Source organism: Aulonocara stuartgranti (assembly GCF_965226115.1).
Source record: "Aulonocara stuartgranti genome assembly, chromosome: 19".
In the NCBI taxonomy this organism is placed as follows: domain Eukaryota; kingdom Metazoa; phylum Chordata; class Actinopteri; order Cichliformes; family Cichlidae; genus Aulonocara; species Aulonocara stuartgranti.
This window is the reverse complement of record NC_138955.1, coordinates 1286698-1302146: the sequence shown is the minus strand read 5'-3', so window position 1 is coordinate 1302146 and position 15449 is coordinate 1286698. Positions and strand designations below refer to the sequence as shown.

At 43.3% G+C, this 15449-nt stretch overlaps 1 protein-coding gene across 4 annotated transcripts in view; it reads right to left on the bottom strand.

The window, feature by feature from the left end:
* The window catches only part of LOC309695882 (regulator of G-protein signaling 6-like), a 48685-nt gene extending 34748 nt beyond the window's left edge, over positions 1–13937 (bottom strand). For 3 of the 4 annotated variants that reach the window (XM_082516858.1, XM_082516859.1, XM_082516860.1), the window contains exons 1-2: positions 13858–13937; positions 7639–7734 (exon numbers count right to left, since the gene is read on the bottom strand). In XM_082516858.1, coding sequence (XP_082372984.1) covers positions 7639–7734; positions 13858–13893 — 132 coding nt within the window. In that variant the 5' untranslated portion in view covers positions 13894–13937. Of the gene's footprint in view, positions 1–7638; positions 7735–10314; positions 10950–13857 lie in introns of those variants that run through there. The other variant, XM_082516857.1, reaches the window with a different exon arrangement.
* Positions 13938–15449: the final 1512 nt, after the last annotated feature.

The window sequence follows — 15449 nt, the reverse complement described above, 5'->3', positions numbered from 1 at the left end:
CAGCATAAGACCTGTTACACTTGCCACTCCTGTCAGCTAAGAACAGGAAACTGGGGCTACAAGTAACACAGGAGACTGGAAAAATGTTGCCTCGTCTGATGAGTCTCCATTTCTGCTCTGACAGTCCGATGGCAGGGTCAGAATTTGGGATAAACAACATTTAGGCTGCTGGTGCTGGTGTAATAATGTAGAGGATAATTTCTCGACACGCATTGGCTATTATTTAAATGCCAACCTGAGTCTGGAGCAGGAGATTCACATCATGAGAGCAGCAAACCTGCTGCAGCTGTGTATCTCTGAGGAGTGTTTCCAGCACCTTGTTGAATCTCAGTCATGAAGAATTAAGCACCAGCAACATGTACCTAATAAAATAGCCTGTGAGTTGTTTGTTTGGTGAGACATTTGAATGACCTTTGCTCAACAAATTAACAAAGTGAATCTATCACTGGCTTAATGACAGCAGTTGTAAAAATAAGAGCACATAAAAGCAAAATTCAATAAGTTACTGCTACAAATGCATTTTGATCTTTCAAAAGGAAGTAAGAAAAAACAAATTCACAGGGCAGATGTCACCTGTCAGGATCCTTCATGTCTCTCTGCTTCTTTTGTTGTCTCCGCTTCACCTCTTGGCAACATCATCTCAAATCGAGCATGGCTCAGTCTGACCACATCAATCCACAGCTGACTTTTTACTTTTGTGTCAGCAAGAATCCGGCTACAGATCCCCGTGGCTGCTTCTCAGCCCACCCTCATGAGGTGTGATGTTTCTCAGGAGGACATCCCTAAATAGAGGGCTCTTACCATGACTTTAGAAGTAATCGTCTTTGAGTCTGTGTTTAATGTGTCTCTCATCTGCGACATCCCTTTTAATCGCTTGTCCTCCTGACAAGCGCTTTGCACACTTAAGATAATATTAATACAGATGTGTCAGAAATTATTATTTTTGCCGCAATGAATGCATTTGTTTTGAAAAATGTGACAAAACCATGTTGTGCAGTAATAGCCTGCTCTCTCTTTACATTTTCCTAATTAAGCGTGTCAGCGCTACCGTGGGGCTACAGCTTGATTATCAAGTGGAGAACCAGCAACTTTTCACGCAGCTTACAAATGTCACAGCTGGTTTCAGTAACCCACTAGGATTTACAGCTGTGATTATACAACAGTTGATTCTAAAGTTAGCAGAAAACGTAAGGAAATTTGTGCTTGGTCGATTATTTCTTACAAATGGGGCACTATTTAAGGGGACATAGACAGACTTTCCAATTATATAATATAAGCTTTATCGCCATAAAGGAAGCAAATTTCCTTATTTTTTATGCTAAGTTTATATATCAGTGTCATTAAAAGCGGTTTAACTGGACAACAGTGTCCTCACTGATGCCATTAACCATTAACCCCCACTTAATGGGAATTTTATCTATTGTGGAAATCCTCTCTGAGTCAATTGCTGTAATTTTATTCATATTTCCAGTATTTCCATGTCATCCGCTCTGCTAGAGAGCTGTGAGTAGCGCCAGCCGATCCACCCCATCAAACTCACTATTAACGTCACTCTGTATACACAGCTTTATGCTGCGAGCCCAATAAAAAAAAAACCTCAACGCCGGCCGCATTTATTAAATGCGCTTCTTTAAGAGCACCTTGTTAGCGATGTTCAAACAGACGGGCAGAGCAGGAGAGGCACTGGCGCAGGGAGGACTATCCTCACTGGAGAAAAGCCTTTTATTTTAGTCACAGTGATTTTTCTATGGAAGAGGTGAATAATCCTGTCAACACGAGGGGCAGACTGCCAAAAACGCCAAATTATTATCCAGTTATGATTTGATTTCGGTGGATTTTCATGTGTTGCTCCATCTGCTTTACTGGAAAGAAGAGACTGGCTTACGTATTAAACACACCGGAGCTGGTTACATAAGAGATAAAGCTTTGTGCTGTTACTGTTGTTTTATGTTATTGACCCAAATAGGAAAGCAACCCACACTGACACTTAGCATACAGGCACACGGGCTTCAGCGTGACCCTGACAGTTCAGCCCATGCCAGCGCCTCAGATAAAGACTCCCATGCTGCAAGGGGAGACAGTGTTAAAAATGGTAGTTGATATCCAGAGTGTTTGGCTGGGCCTTTCTATCTTGAGTGCATACTGGAACAGTAAATAGTGGCTCTAGACACTTCGGATGGAGGTTAGCTTTAAAAGAGGAGAGATATACCGTTCACGGGCCCCCAGGGGCACTTAAGAGTGCCAAGAGAGTGTGACGCACGGGCAGCTACCTTCTGACCAGTGCAACTAGAGTGTCCTCGTGCCCCTTCAGATCCAAGCTGCAGTAATTCCCTGCTAGAGCTCGGGAATCAGTAGTTCAGGAAGTTGCCATTTACAGTAATTTCATCTTCTGCCAGTTGAGGGAAAGTTAATGTCCAACCAGTCGTGTGATTAGTGTAATTTTACACTGATGATGTAGGAGTGGAGCAGACCCCCTGTCCTGTTTCTAAAAGGTCTTAAACCGGACATTACTCTGTCACTGCTCCCATCATGACGTATCGTAATGCTGCACACGTGCAAGCAAATGTGAAGATGTGTCCAAACGATCCAGATACACAAGTTTCTAACCCTTCATGCTAGGGCTGGGACCCAAAATTCATATCTCGATATTTTTTAACTGGATGGCGATATACGATATATATCTCGATATATATATTTTTTTAAAGCCATACAGTAAGAACAAAAAGAGAGTTCATAGTCAAAGCTGTGTCCCAGATGTCACACAGGCACTTTTATTAACATACAGCATAGATGTACATGAAAAAAACTACTCAAAAATAAATTAGGAGCATTTATTAAATAATAATGCTCCATAAATAAAAGAAAACTGTTGTTTTTGTGCATAACAAAGAGCTCACAATTGTGCAGTCAGAATGTAAACTAACAGACGCTGAGCACAATAACAAAGAGATTTCACAGCTGCTCTGTTCCCAACTTGTACTGCGTGACTGACAGCCTGGAGTTTGAAATCCGCTTCGTAACCACGTCTCTTAACAGGTGCCATTTATGGTCCTTATACACACACAATACGGTAATATTACGTTGAAGCACAGTACGTATCACTCCACGAGGCTCCTCGGTAGCCGTAATGCTCCGACAATCCATCAAGCGGTGCAGCTCCGTAGCTTAGCAAAGTCGTACTCAAACATTTATTGACAGATTGCTGAGCGCTGTGTACCACCTAAGATCGGTTTGCGGCCATCAAGCACAACCAGAATTCATACAAAAGGCGCGCTGTCAACTATTGAGAGAATGCAAGGATTTTAGGCCGTGCAGCCCCTCTGGGCTGCATGGCGTTAGCGTGGTTAGCTCGTTAACACGTTGACTGCGTCCAGCCCCACGCACGGGGCGATGCGCAATAACTCGTTAACGGAGATTTGCCGTGTCCATCATGTCGCTTCCTGCAGGTGAAGCGATGGGGGAGGAGGGGGAGCTGTGTTCAGTGAAGGAGGGGCGAGGCAGAGTAACGTTGCGTAGAGACGAAAGAGAGGCAAACCTGCGGCTCCACAACTATAATTATAACGTAACATAGACTATATCGATATAAAGGATATTGTCACATCTTATATCTCGTATAAAAATATATCGATTTTTTTTTAAAAAAAACCCTCAATATATCGCCCAGCTCTACTTCATGCTTATACATATATCGTTTTCCAGCCTCTCTTCTTTTCCCCCAGCGGTCCGACTCTCCTCACGTTTAGAAGCACACACAGGAACAAAAATACAGAGCCATCACAAAAAAATGTGCTTGGTATGAATAAATGAACGGTGAGAGAGGGGATATGATGTCTCAGAGGACCCGATTTTTTTTCCAAGATGGAATGCTTGAAATGGACTTTAATTATTAATCATCAAGAAGCAAAAGAAAGGCTGAAATAAAGAAATAGGGACAGTGGAAACTAAAAGAAAGTCGACAGTCTACGGCAATGCTTGCAGCTCTGCGAGGCCGGGCTAAGTGGCACTTTCACTGTAGTTTCGTATTATAGCATGCTAATATTTTTGAAAACATTTCTGGTATTTGATAATAAACACAAGTAGTACATATAAACAACTTATGACCTCAGATGTTCAAAATTAAAAACAAAGCACCCAGTGATCTATTTGGGGCGATCGTGGCTCAAGAGTTGGGAGTTCGCCTTGTAATCGGAAGGTTGCCGGTTCGAGCCCCGGCTTGGACAGTCTCGGTCGTTGTGTCCTTGGGCAAGACACTTCACCCATTGCCTACTGGTGGTGGTCAGAGGGCCCGGTGGCGCCAGTGTCCGGCAGCCTCGCCTCTGTCAGTGCGCCCCAGGGTGGCTGTGGCTACAATGTAGCTGCCATCACCAGTGTGTGAATGGGTGCGTGAATGGGTGGATGACTGGATATGTAAAGCGCTTTGGGGTCCTTAGGGACTAGTAAAGCGCTATATAAATACAGGCCATTTACCATTTACCATATGGAGGAAAATTAACAGCTGCTTTGGAGATTATAGCGCACCGGCTGATTGAAAGAAACACATCAGCACAATAAAAGTACTGCCACCAGTGTAGACAAGTATCTGAGGTTCATCCACCTCTGTAGATGCAGTGATTAAATAACTGATCGGACACAGATCAGTACTAGACCACTGAAGAGAAAGGAGACCACTGTGGCTACAATCACCATGAGGCAGCGCTTCAGGTGACCAAAAATATCTGACAGACAGTTCATCCATTCACTAACCCACCCCTCACTGTCCTTGACAGTGTAGATTTTCTGTACTTTATCTTATGTGAGGCTTTTCTCGCACTAATGATGAAAACTTTTGGAGTGTCTTCACCACTGTAATTGGGAACCAGACTGCACTGTCTCTTAACAGACTGTTAAAGCTTACACGCACATCCCAAAAGTCCACTGACACCAAGTAGTGTCTTTAAACTTCCTGGTATGATGGTTCATTACTAATATTTCCCCACTAAGCCACCCTTAATTCCATCTAGATATAAGTCTCGTGGGCTGTAACACACACAAAAAGCTGTAAAACTCGCCTTTGGGTACATGTAGACTGCCAAGGATTATCCAATCTAACATTTAATAGCCTGACTTAAGCGAAGAGGGAGGTGGGAAGCAGTCAAATCCTTGACTCTCCCTGGGCAGGACAGGGGTACTTTAATTCGTCTAATTAGCTGCGTGTGTCAAAAGCCAGGCAGGCGTCACAATTCGGAAGAGTCTCGGGCCGAAGCGTGGAGGAGAAGAAGCGAACGACACGCTCAGGGACGAGAGATGTTGGCTATTAATAGTTTGCGAGCAGTGTGTGGCCTCTCTCCTCAGAGTAATTGCATTTCCCTGCACTGTAGTGTTTCTCGTGGCGCTTGGAGTTTCATTTTTGTGCCCCCCCCCCCTCAGTGCCAGTCCTGTTCATCTCCACCATATGAGCGTGGCAGAGGAAAACACAACAATGAACAGGTAGCGTGCATCAAGCTGTCTCCAAGGGTGTGTACGTCTTTTTTCCCCTTTCCTGCGAGCTCCCGAGGTAATAAGACATTCTGCAGTTATTGGATTGTTTTGCTTCACTTCCCCTTCTTTTCATAGGAGGACAGAGACAGAGTAAGATAGTACTGCAGCACCTACGCCGCACGGACAGAGACAACCTCCTCTTCTTCTCTGCGAGCACTCAGCCTCTCTAATGGCTAAATACATCACTTTCACCTTTGTCTAACTGCCCACACCGATAACTTAACACTTTTTGCAGTAGATGTGGCAGCAGAAGGGAAGGCGTTTTAAAGCATCCATGCATTTTGCACTTTCTCTTTGCGATATTTTTATCCTTTGATCGAGTCTGCACAGTCCTCCTTGCAGAAACATCCTGATGTCTCCCAGCTGTGGGTTTGAGCCTTGAGGATGAGGCTGCCAGTGTTTTCCCAGGCGGCACAACATATTGGTGGCCATCTGCCTCTCTGCATGCAGCACCTTCACACTGAGCCAGGCTGCCCACCCACTGAGTCCAGAGGCCATGCGCGCTGAGCCCTCAAAGTCCCAGCACCTCTCTATTCTGCTTGACCTATTCGACATCTTAAATTAGACAGGCACGTAGGTAAAGCAACGATGCAAGAAACTCCACCAGGTTTAGACCGCAGCGAATGCTTTTAGTATTTAATCCTTTCCAAGATTTTGTCAAAGATACCTTCGATTATCCGGCTGCTTGGCTTTTTTCTCAAAAGCTTCAAATCAAAAATCGCCTTTTCAAAAACAGGAAAGGCGGAAAATCCTGTCATCTGAATCATCTGTCTGTTGTCACTGCATGTGAGTAAAACATGGAATGATGAATATTCCCTAAGGCAGCATCCCAACAAGCCTCTTAAATACGCCGCCTCCAGACATGTGTAGCATTACGTAACGAAGCTGTACAGTGAAATCCGTGGAAGTACCCGGTGTTACCGCAGCTATATGTTCTCCTCTACCAACTCGAGAGCCTCTCAGAATGGATGAACATGAACAACGCTGCATAAATAACCTGCTGCCGTGTAGAAGAGCCACAGTTATGACACATGGCATGAAATCTAGGTTTGGTAGCGCTGATTTGACGATCATTATGGGAGATTGTAAAACGCCCCCGCTGCTATCCGAGCAGGCAGAGTGTTTACAGTACGACCGAGTTGTTGCTGGCAATGCACTTCCACCGACTCTTATCTCGCCAAATGCATGTGACACCATCATAGCACAAAATGCCAACGGCATCATTATGAGAAGTGATTCATCAAGATTCAGCCTGACACTTTTTTCCAGGTGAGTGGCACACTCGAGTGTTTATTACAAAGATTTCCTCAGGCTGTCACCAGGCCTTAAAGCTCCACAGTGGCACATAGTTAACAACATGCCTAAAAGGAAAACATTTTTATCAAGCGATGCCGCTACTGTCAACATCTATCTCACACCTGCTCTTCTGGATTTCTTCCCTAATCTGTTTGCCTGGACATATGAAGGGACGGTGATTAAAAGCAGGATGAAACACGAGACTGGGGGCAGCTTACAGAGGCAGGCTCGTAGCTCATATTTTACCATAACCAAGACCGATCCTGTAGTTAAAGTCTGATCAAATGATCAAAAGAAGCTGTATAATTCTTTTTTTTTTCTTTTTTGTTGAGTGGGCTGTCATAGTGCTCGCAAAGGAATAAAGAAGTAATTCGTGGGTTGAGGAGAAAGAACCAGCCCTGGAGAATCAGCCGCTTCTCCCCAGCCAAAAAACTCGACACCATTAACCTCCAATACTGCTGAACCTTTCCAATCAAACAGCAGCTAGTGGAAGTGAAGGCACTATGGGGATGTGGTAATTACACATGTCACCGAAGGCCCTCTTGCTGCCAAAACCATCCACCGAAGGGATTGAAAACTTATTAAAACTTTGCTGGGCTCGGGTTTGCCAGTGTTGGGATACAGTAGTAGGAAGTGGGTCCCGAAGAGACAGGAGCTTGTTGTAAGACAGTGGAAAGAGGCTTCCTGACACCTGACAGTGAAACCAGTGTGTGTGAGGTAGATACACATTCATACAGACCAGTGAGCTGTCAGGAGCCCGTATACGGGTCACTGCCTCTCAGCAAAGTCTTTTTCCCATCTCACAGAAAGCACACGCAGACTTGCCTTTCTGTAGACGATCATATTGGGGGAGTCCTCCTCGGGATCAGCGGTGCCCGTTCCTCCCTGGTCTTTGGACCCTTCTGCCATTTTCTCTAAATCCTGTCGAGAAAAGCAAACGCACCATTAGAAGACAGCATCCGGCATCCGCTGAAGGGTCGAAGAAAACAAAATGAAAAACAACAAACATCAGACGATAACTGCATTTCCCCCGAGAACCAAAAGTTCTCCAGCCTTTATCGGAGTGACATTCAGCTGTCAAAACGCATGCTGCTGTCTCAAAAGCAAAAAAAAGAAAGAAAAGAGGACGCCTGTCATAGCAGAGGCAGATAAAAGGGCCCAGGTAGGCCGATGTAGGATGAATAATAAATAAGCCACAAAGCCAGATCGTGAACACACAATACCTTAACCTCAGCGGGTGTTTCTGCAGTTGCCAGGGGCTGTGCGAGAGGTTGCGTGTAGCTCTGTTTAATTTGAAAAATAAAGACTGTAACTACATAAATAAAGTCAGTGCTAAGGATGTGGTAACAGTTGAGCTGGGAATGCTCAACAGTTTGTGGATAAAGGTTGAAATAAATAGCTGGAAATAATGGAAGGACAACTGGAATAGTTAATAATTACCTCAAAGGAAATACTCAAAGTAGCCCAATGAAGAAGCGCTGATGTGGAAGAGTAGTGGGCTCAATAGCATAACAAAACACTGACGTATGCAGACAGGTAGATGCACAAGATATTTGCAATTAACACTATTAGATAACCTCATCTGAGTTCATCTTATATAAAACTGCCACTGCAGTAAAGTGTGTCAGCAAGGAGGAATCAGGAAGGCACTAATTATGTATAAAGCACAGATGTCGGTGTCCTCAGCACACACTGAGTGCGGCTGCGACGTTGATGACTCATCTTAACAGAAAGCTGATGTTCATAATGAATGAACCTTCACCGAGGTGATACCGATAGTGGCTTTGAGCGTGGTTAGCGCTGGCCACTGTGTTTGTTGTTGTTTAGTATTTAGTATTTAGTATTTATTTATTTATTGTCATTGTCAAGAACAATGAAATTGCGTTTGGGGCTTCCATACAACCCAAAAAAAAAAGAAGAAAATCTTCAGCATAAGTAAATGTTGACTCCATTAGCTGCAATCATACAATGGTTACCTCTGATCTGCCTGCACTCCCAACATTAACCTCCCCCAGGCTTCATGCTTTGAGAGCCGCTGTTAAGGGATTTATTTACTTTCTCTAAGCAGACACACACACACACACACACACACACACACACACACACACACACACACACACACACACACACACACACACACACACACACACACACACACACGGAATTAATTCTGCTTAAGTAAGGATTTTCATAACCTGGTGACTGGTGCTTCACAAGCCCTCTCAGCTCCTTTTGCATTCGAGGTACCTGTAAAATGTAAAATGGCTTTTTAACCATTTGCTGGTCCTTTAATTGGGAGATGAGACTGGTGAGGAAGTAGATCACATAGTTTAACACATCCTTAATTTTTGGTGTGAGAGAAGAAAGCTGCAATTCATTGTTGTTGACAGTTATTCGTGTTTAAACAGAGCTGTGATAAGCTACCGAGGGGCAAAGAATAGTGGATACAGATGGCATTTTATGACAGGGACACGTGAGCGTGCTCAAATGAAACCTTCATACATTAAACCTGCAGCTGGCATGGGGGATTTGGAGTGGCTGTATTATATAATTGCAACTCGCAATGTTACAACTTACTTCAACTTTTGAAGACAATAGCCGTGACGGAGACAGGGGGGGGAATCATCGGTGTTACCGGTTCGAAGGGCAGCAGCCGTGCAAGGTGGCTTCGTCACTGTAGCTTTCATTTATTACACCGTAGAGCATGGTGATGCGCATGAGTGAATAAGTAATCATCCGCTCTTTCCTCACTGTTTGTTATTGCCACCAGAAGTGCAGAGTGCAGCACTCCTCATTGGCTAACACGTCTGTGCTCTTTTTAGAGTCTGAGCACATTAGACAGCTAATCTTTGCGCCTGCCTCAAGGGTCGTATACAGACAGAGGAGGTATGGATTGCATAGCACCTGTTCGAAGAAAACAATAGTGTACCAGTAGTTCAAAGCTGTAATTCTGGAGAGCAACTTCCTTCTAATGAAGCTGCTCAAACATGCAAACCCACAGACGCCTGTCCAAGAGAAACAGATGAAACAGGCATACTGAGAGCTGCTGAAAGAAACCCAAGTGGGCCACATATGCCCTCATGTACACCACATGTGTGTATGTGTGTGTGCGTGTGTTTCTACCCATGCATATCCACAAATCTAAGCACGCAGCAAAATCCAATTCATGAGGAAACACAAAAGGACATTGCACACACACACACACACACACACACACACACACACACACACACACACACACACACACACACACACACACACACACACATATTCACAGAGGCAGACCCCCTGTGAGTCCACAGATGCCCGGTCAACTGAAACAAACTGGAATAAAACTGGCAGAGAGTTTGCAGAAAGAGCCACGCAACAAGCCGTGCTCCAGTTACAGCCAGAGCCATAAAAACAGCGAGTCCCAAAGCCCTGTTCACTTGAGGCAGGCGAACGTCTGCAGTGCAACATCTGTGACACCTGACAGTTGCTGATACTGAAGCGTTTTATTACCTTAACAACAAAATATCGCCCGGTCCACTCGGCTCCCCCTGGCTGGCTTCCCCTTAGCAACAAGCAGCAGGCAGGTTCATGGTATAATTGGCACAGGGAGAGAGAAGGGGATGGAAGCAGTGGAGCAGCGAGAAAAGAGAGAGAGAGAAAGAAATACAGAAGGGAAAAGAAGCTGGTTGGCCACTGCAGTATTCCTCTAGTTCTCCTCCTCCTCTTCTTCTTCTTCTCTCTTCACCAGCCCTGCCTTGCCCCGGCAGTTCAGGAGATCCTCATGTGTGCACCTCGTTCATCCCCCCTCTCCCTCTGTCTGCATGTGCACGACTCAGAGCGAGAGCAAAAGAGAGAGTGTGTTAGGGAGGGAGGGAGGGAGATTAAGTTGAAAAAAAGGGGGGAGGGATGAAGGAATTAAAGAGAATATAAAGAGGAAAACAGAGGGAGGAGAAAGACGGGCAGGAAGAGAGAGCGAGAGAGGGTGTGCGTGCATGAGAGAGAGAGAGAAGTGGATGCACAGCACAGAGAAAAGGAGGACAGAGAGATGCACACTGCAGCAGCAGCAGCGCCCACTGATGCTGAAAATAAGAAACATTTCATTAAGCGGATATTGAAATGCTAATATAAAAACAAGTTAGTGAGCACACACTTACACACACACACACACACACACACACGCTGGCTATAAATACATATCCCAGACTCTTTGAGCAAGCAACCTCAGAGAAAATGCTTTCATTATGCATTCAAAGCTCATGTATGAGAAGCCGCCCGGGTCCCAAAATTAGACTTTTTCTTGTATTTCTTAGTGGGGTGGGGGTGTGTTTCTTTTATCACGGACAAAGTCCACTTTCCATGTCCTCGAGTACGCCGAACATCCTCTCATGTTTCTTCCTCCACCCATTCAACCCATTCTAAATGCATGTTCTCCTCCCGTCCTCTCTTCATGTACACTCATTCAAGCTTAAATGGCAAACCCAAACGAATGAACCTTTTTCTTTTTCCCCCCGTCCGCCATAAATTAGATCCCAAAAGCCCCCGAGAAACACAGCCCAGAAATACATGGCATGGCCAATTTGTGAGTGCACGCGTGCAGAGTGTGCACACACACACACACACACACACACACACACACACACACACACACACAGATGCCTGGGTTTGACAAAGCCGGTTCACCAGCTATCAAGGAATTGTGTAGCCTGCTCCTCTTCACTGCACTTTTCCTTCTGTTTTTTCCACAGCGTGCTGTTTGGCACGGACCTCTCCTCGTTGCTTTTTGAAAATATTTGAGGAAGCTTCAAAATGTTCTTCACAACACGCAGGTTTAATCAAGCCTGAGAGATAAAAAGCCGCACTTCTCATTATTAGAAGTACAATTTGTTCGGTGTGTGTTTCTTCAGGCAAAGAGCAGATTAAAATTTGAACAGCCCGAAGCTGCTACTGTTCTCTGTAAATGTTGTAACCAAGGGAAACTGAGGTCACAGATACTCACCCTTACCTTGCACATTTTCCCACTACTTATAGACAGGGAAAGAGCAGGAGTGTTACATCCTCCCAAAACTACAAAACTACTATGATAACTACACATTTACCCTTTTCGTACATCTGCAGTGATACATAACACACCTCACCTGCAGAATACAAACTGCATATGATCCATGTACCATCTTTAACAAGGTGACAGACAGGCAGCCGGCAGACAGGCAGGGACTCTAATCTGCTTTGAGGGGGCCAGTCCTGCCATAATCTGCATTAATGCTAAATTATTGAACAGCCTGCTCAGATCCACACTACTGCTAGAGACCAACAGTGCTAGCCACACACAACACAGCAAAGATCTCGCTTGCTTTTAGAGAGACTTAAGAGGAATGTTTTTAGGCTTTTTGCCAGATTTTACATCTAAATATGTGGAGATACACAGAATAGATTCATTATTTAAAGAAATTATTGTGGATTAGTTTGCTGTTTTTTAAGGCTGTCTGAAAATATTATTTGCATTACTATTGGTACCATGGGAGTGTCATGCTAGTCTACAGTACTGTGCAAAAAAACCTCTCAATAATTAGTATAACCACCTTTATTCTACAAATCCTGAACTCTCTTCCACAAGCTTTGTTCAGTTTATTTAAGTAGTCTTTAGGAGTAGTTCTCCGGGGTTCTTGAAGGACTTTTTGGGTGTTTTTCTGTTCAGATATCATCTTACTGCATGACCACTGAGATTATTGTCATGCTGAAAATGAAGTTGATATTAAAGATGCTTTCTAGATGATCAGCTACAAGGACTGAACTAGAACATGAGGGAAAGGGCAGCCAATGTCCAAAGACAACATTTGAAAGACTTCAGAAAGCCTAGAGAACTGTTGCTCAAGACCGCTTTAAGTTACAAGAAAATCTGCTTGGAGGTAAAATATAAAGAAACGAAGGGCGGCTCAAGACTTTTGCACAGTACTGCATATGCACTACTAGCCTTGCATGTCTGGATGCAGTTTTAAGATAACAGTGACATTAAGAAAAAGTGAAAGATTTATAGGGTATAATGTTAATAATACATAATTATCAATTATGTAAATGTTCTTGTTCGTTTTAGGTTTAGTTATGGTTACAGAGGCCTAATCTGTACACTCAACAACACGGCCTCCAATCACAAAACAAAAAGATGAATTTGACTGCTGGATATATACAGTGTGTGTGTGTGTGTGTGTGTGTGTGTGTGTGTGTGTGTGTGTGTGTGTGTGTGTGTGTGTGTTAGCGATTAGCTATGAATTCTTTTAAACATGACAATTTGTTAACATCTGATCCAAAATAGCCCAGGAAGATCAGTCCTAAGCAGGGCCGGCCCGTGGCATAGGCCGTATAGGTAAATGCTAAGGGCGCCGTCCATCAGGGGGCGCCACGCCAGTGCCACAAATGTTGAAAAAAAAAAAAAGTTGGTACTATTATTTCTAAATACAAAAAATAATCCCACGTTAATTAAAATGCAAAGTAAAGCTTATTTAATAGAAATATTATTTGTTACAACATTACACTACACTGCTGATGTAGGGGGGCGCCACCTAAAATCTTGCCTAGGGCGCCAGATTGGTTAGGGCCGTTTCTGGTCCTAAGCAAATGCGGCTTCAGCAGTCTGTGTAACACATTGTCATCATCTTACACTGATAGTCTTTCAAATACAAATTCCCTCTCCGCCGCCATGCTAGCAGCAGAGCTGTCATTGCCGGGTAGACAGCTACAATATATTACATTTCATGACTTTTGCAATAATCAAATCAGAAGCAGAGTCCACCCCACTCTTATGTCCCAACAATATAAACATTAACAGTTGAGATGTTCAAACACTACAAGAATCATATTTAGCTCATCTAAATGTCACTGCTAAAGGCACATAAGACTAGATTATCTTTCACATTTGTTTTAACTGGATTCACAAAACAAAGGGACTTCTAAGGCCAGTGTGGCCAAGAGAAACTACTTTAGTGATGATTACTTAGCAGTGGCTCAGTCACTGCTGAGATTGCAGGTTTCTGGCTACTATGTTTTTGCTACCCCTACCTTAGCTTTGCCATTAACCAGGGTAAAGCGCTTCATATGTCTCCGAGCAGACTGCTCTCTCACTTGTCATATTAGTAAACAACACTTGATGGCGCTAACAATAGTCGTGGCAAAAGTACAGAAATCCTATACTTCATCAGACGTACAGATACAACTGTCTAAAAACAGTCCAGCAAAAGTTAGAGTACTGATTCAATTTCTTTACTCAAGTAAAAGTTAAAAAGTACAGGGTCTGAAATCTAAGTAAGCAAGCAAAAGTAGCTCTTTGAATTATGTTTCTACCAGCTGTTTTTTGTGTTATACTAATGTAATGATAAATCTTCTAATATTAGAAGAGGGGAATGCAAATTTTACTTTAATTTCTAAACAAAAAAATGAGGAAAATTTTAAAAAGAATCTTTATTTTCTGATGCCTACATTGTAGAACCTGATTGAACAAGATGTTTCATGAGTTGTCCTGGCTGATTTACATCCTCTTCACTGACAGTAACCGGTTATGCTGTCTTTTTTTCTAGATGCTATAAAGTTGGAATTCATCATCAGCTAAAATTCACATTAGTCTCTTCCACACTTGATGTATCTCTGACCATGAGCACTGCAGCCACTGTGCACTAACAAACTGTTCTTCGCCTTAATTTCATCACAACACTGATCTGTGTTAACCCCAGACTATGGCACGCGATTATGCATCTTTCATCTCTTCTTTATGCGACGTCCCCTGGTGATTAATACACGAACCAGACTTTCTTTTATTTGTTCCTGTTTAGCCTTAAATTGGTTTGATGTTTGAAGGCCCACAAATTGGTTAAACCAAAAGTAACAAGCCTGCTTTGAAAATGTAAAAGTACAGATATTTTTTTAAATGTAGGGCGTAAAAGTAAAAAGCTATCAGAAAAAAAAAACCTCAAGTATAGATAATTGAAAATTCTACTCAAGTACAGTAACAAAGTATTTGCACTTGGTTACCAGCTCTCTGGCAGGTTTAAGCCATTCAAAGCAGCACATCACTTGTAAAGATGTCTTATTGGTTAAAAATAATAGAGTGCTACCAAACATTAAAAAAAGACACCACCATCCCTTATTTTAATTTTACAATACAAAAATAAGCATTAATATCTATTCTATTTCTGCAGTCGCTGATTAAAAACAGGCAGAAATAGATTACATCTTCAGTTATGGCATGAACTCAGAAGGTCATTTTAATAATAGCAGGTTTGATACAGAATAACTGCTATTTGAATGACTAAACATCCAAACAGGCCTAAATCACACCAATCACCTGCTGGATGCATAACGGTCCACGTCTCCGCCCTGCCTTCTCTCAGGATATCCTGATCAATCAATCTGTCCCACGCAGCCCTGAATGTGTCTGGACAACCGCCTTGTGTAATCAAGCTTGAGTGGAAAAACAGCACCTCTCTGTTAATCACAATGCAACAGCGGGCAGCCACAAGGCCGCCAACAGGTATCCATTTACTCAAAGCCACCTCATATAACCCCCAGCAGTTGTGCTAGTTTCCTATTTTGCTCTTGTTGATGAATGGCATGTCTAAATCGCAGTACATTAGTACAGACCACTCAGCAAGACAAAG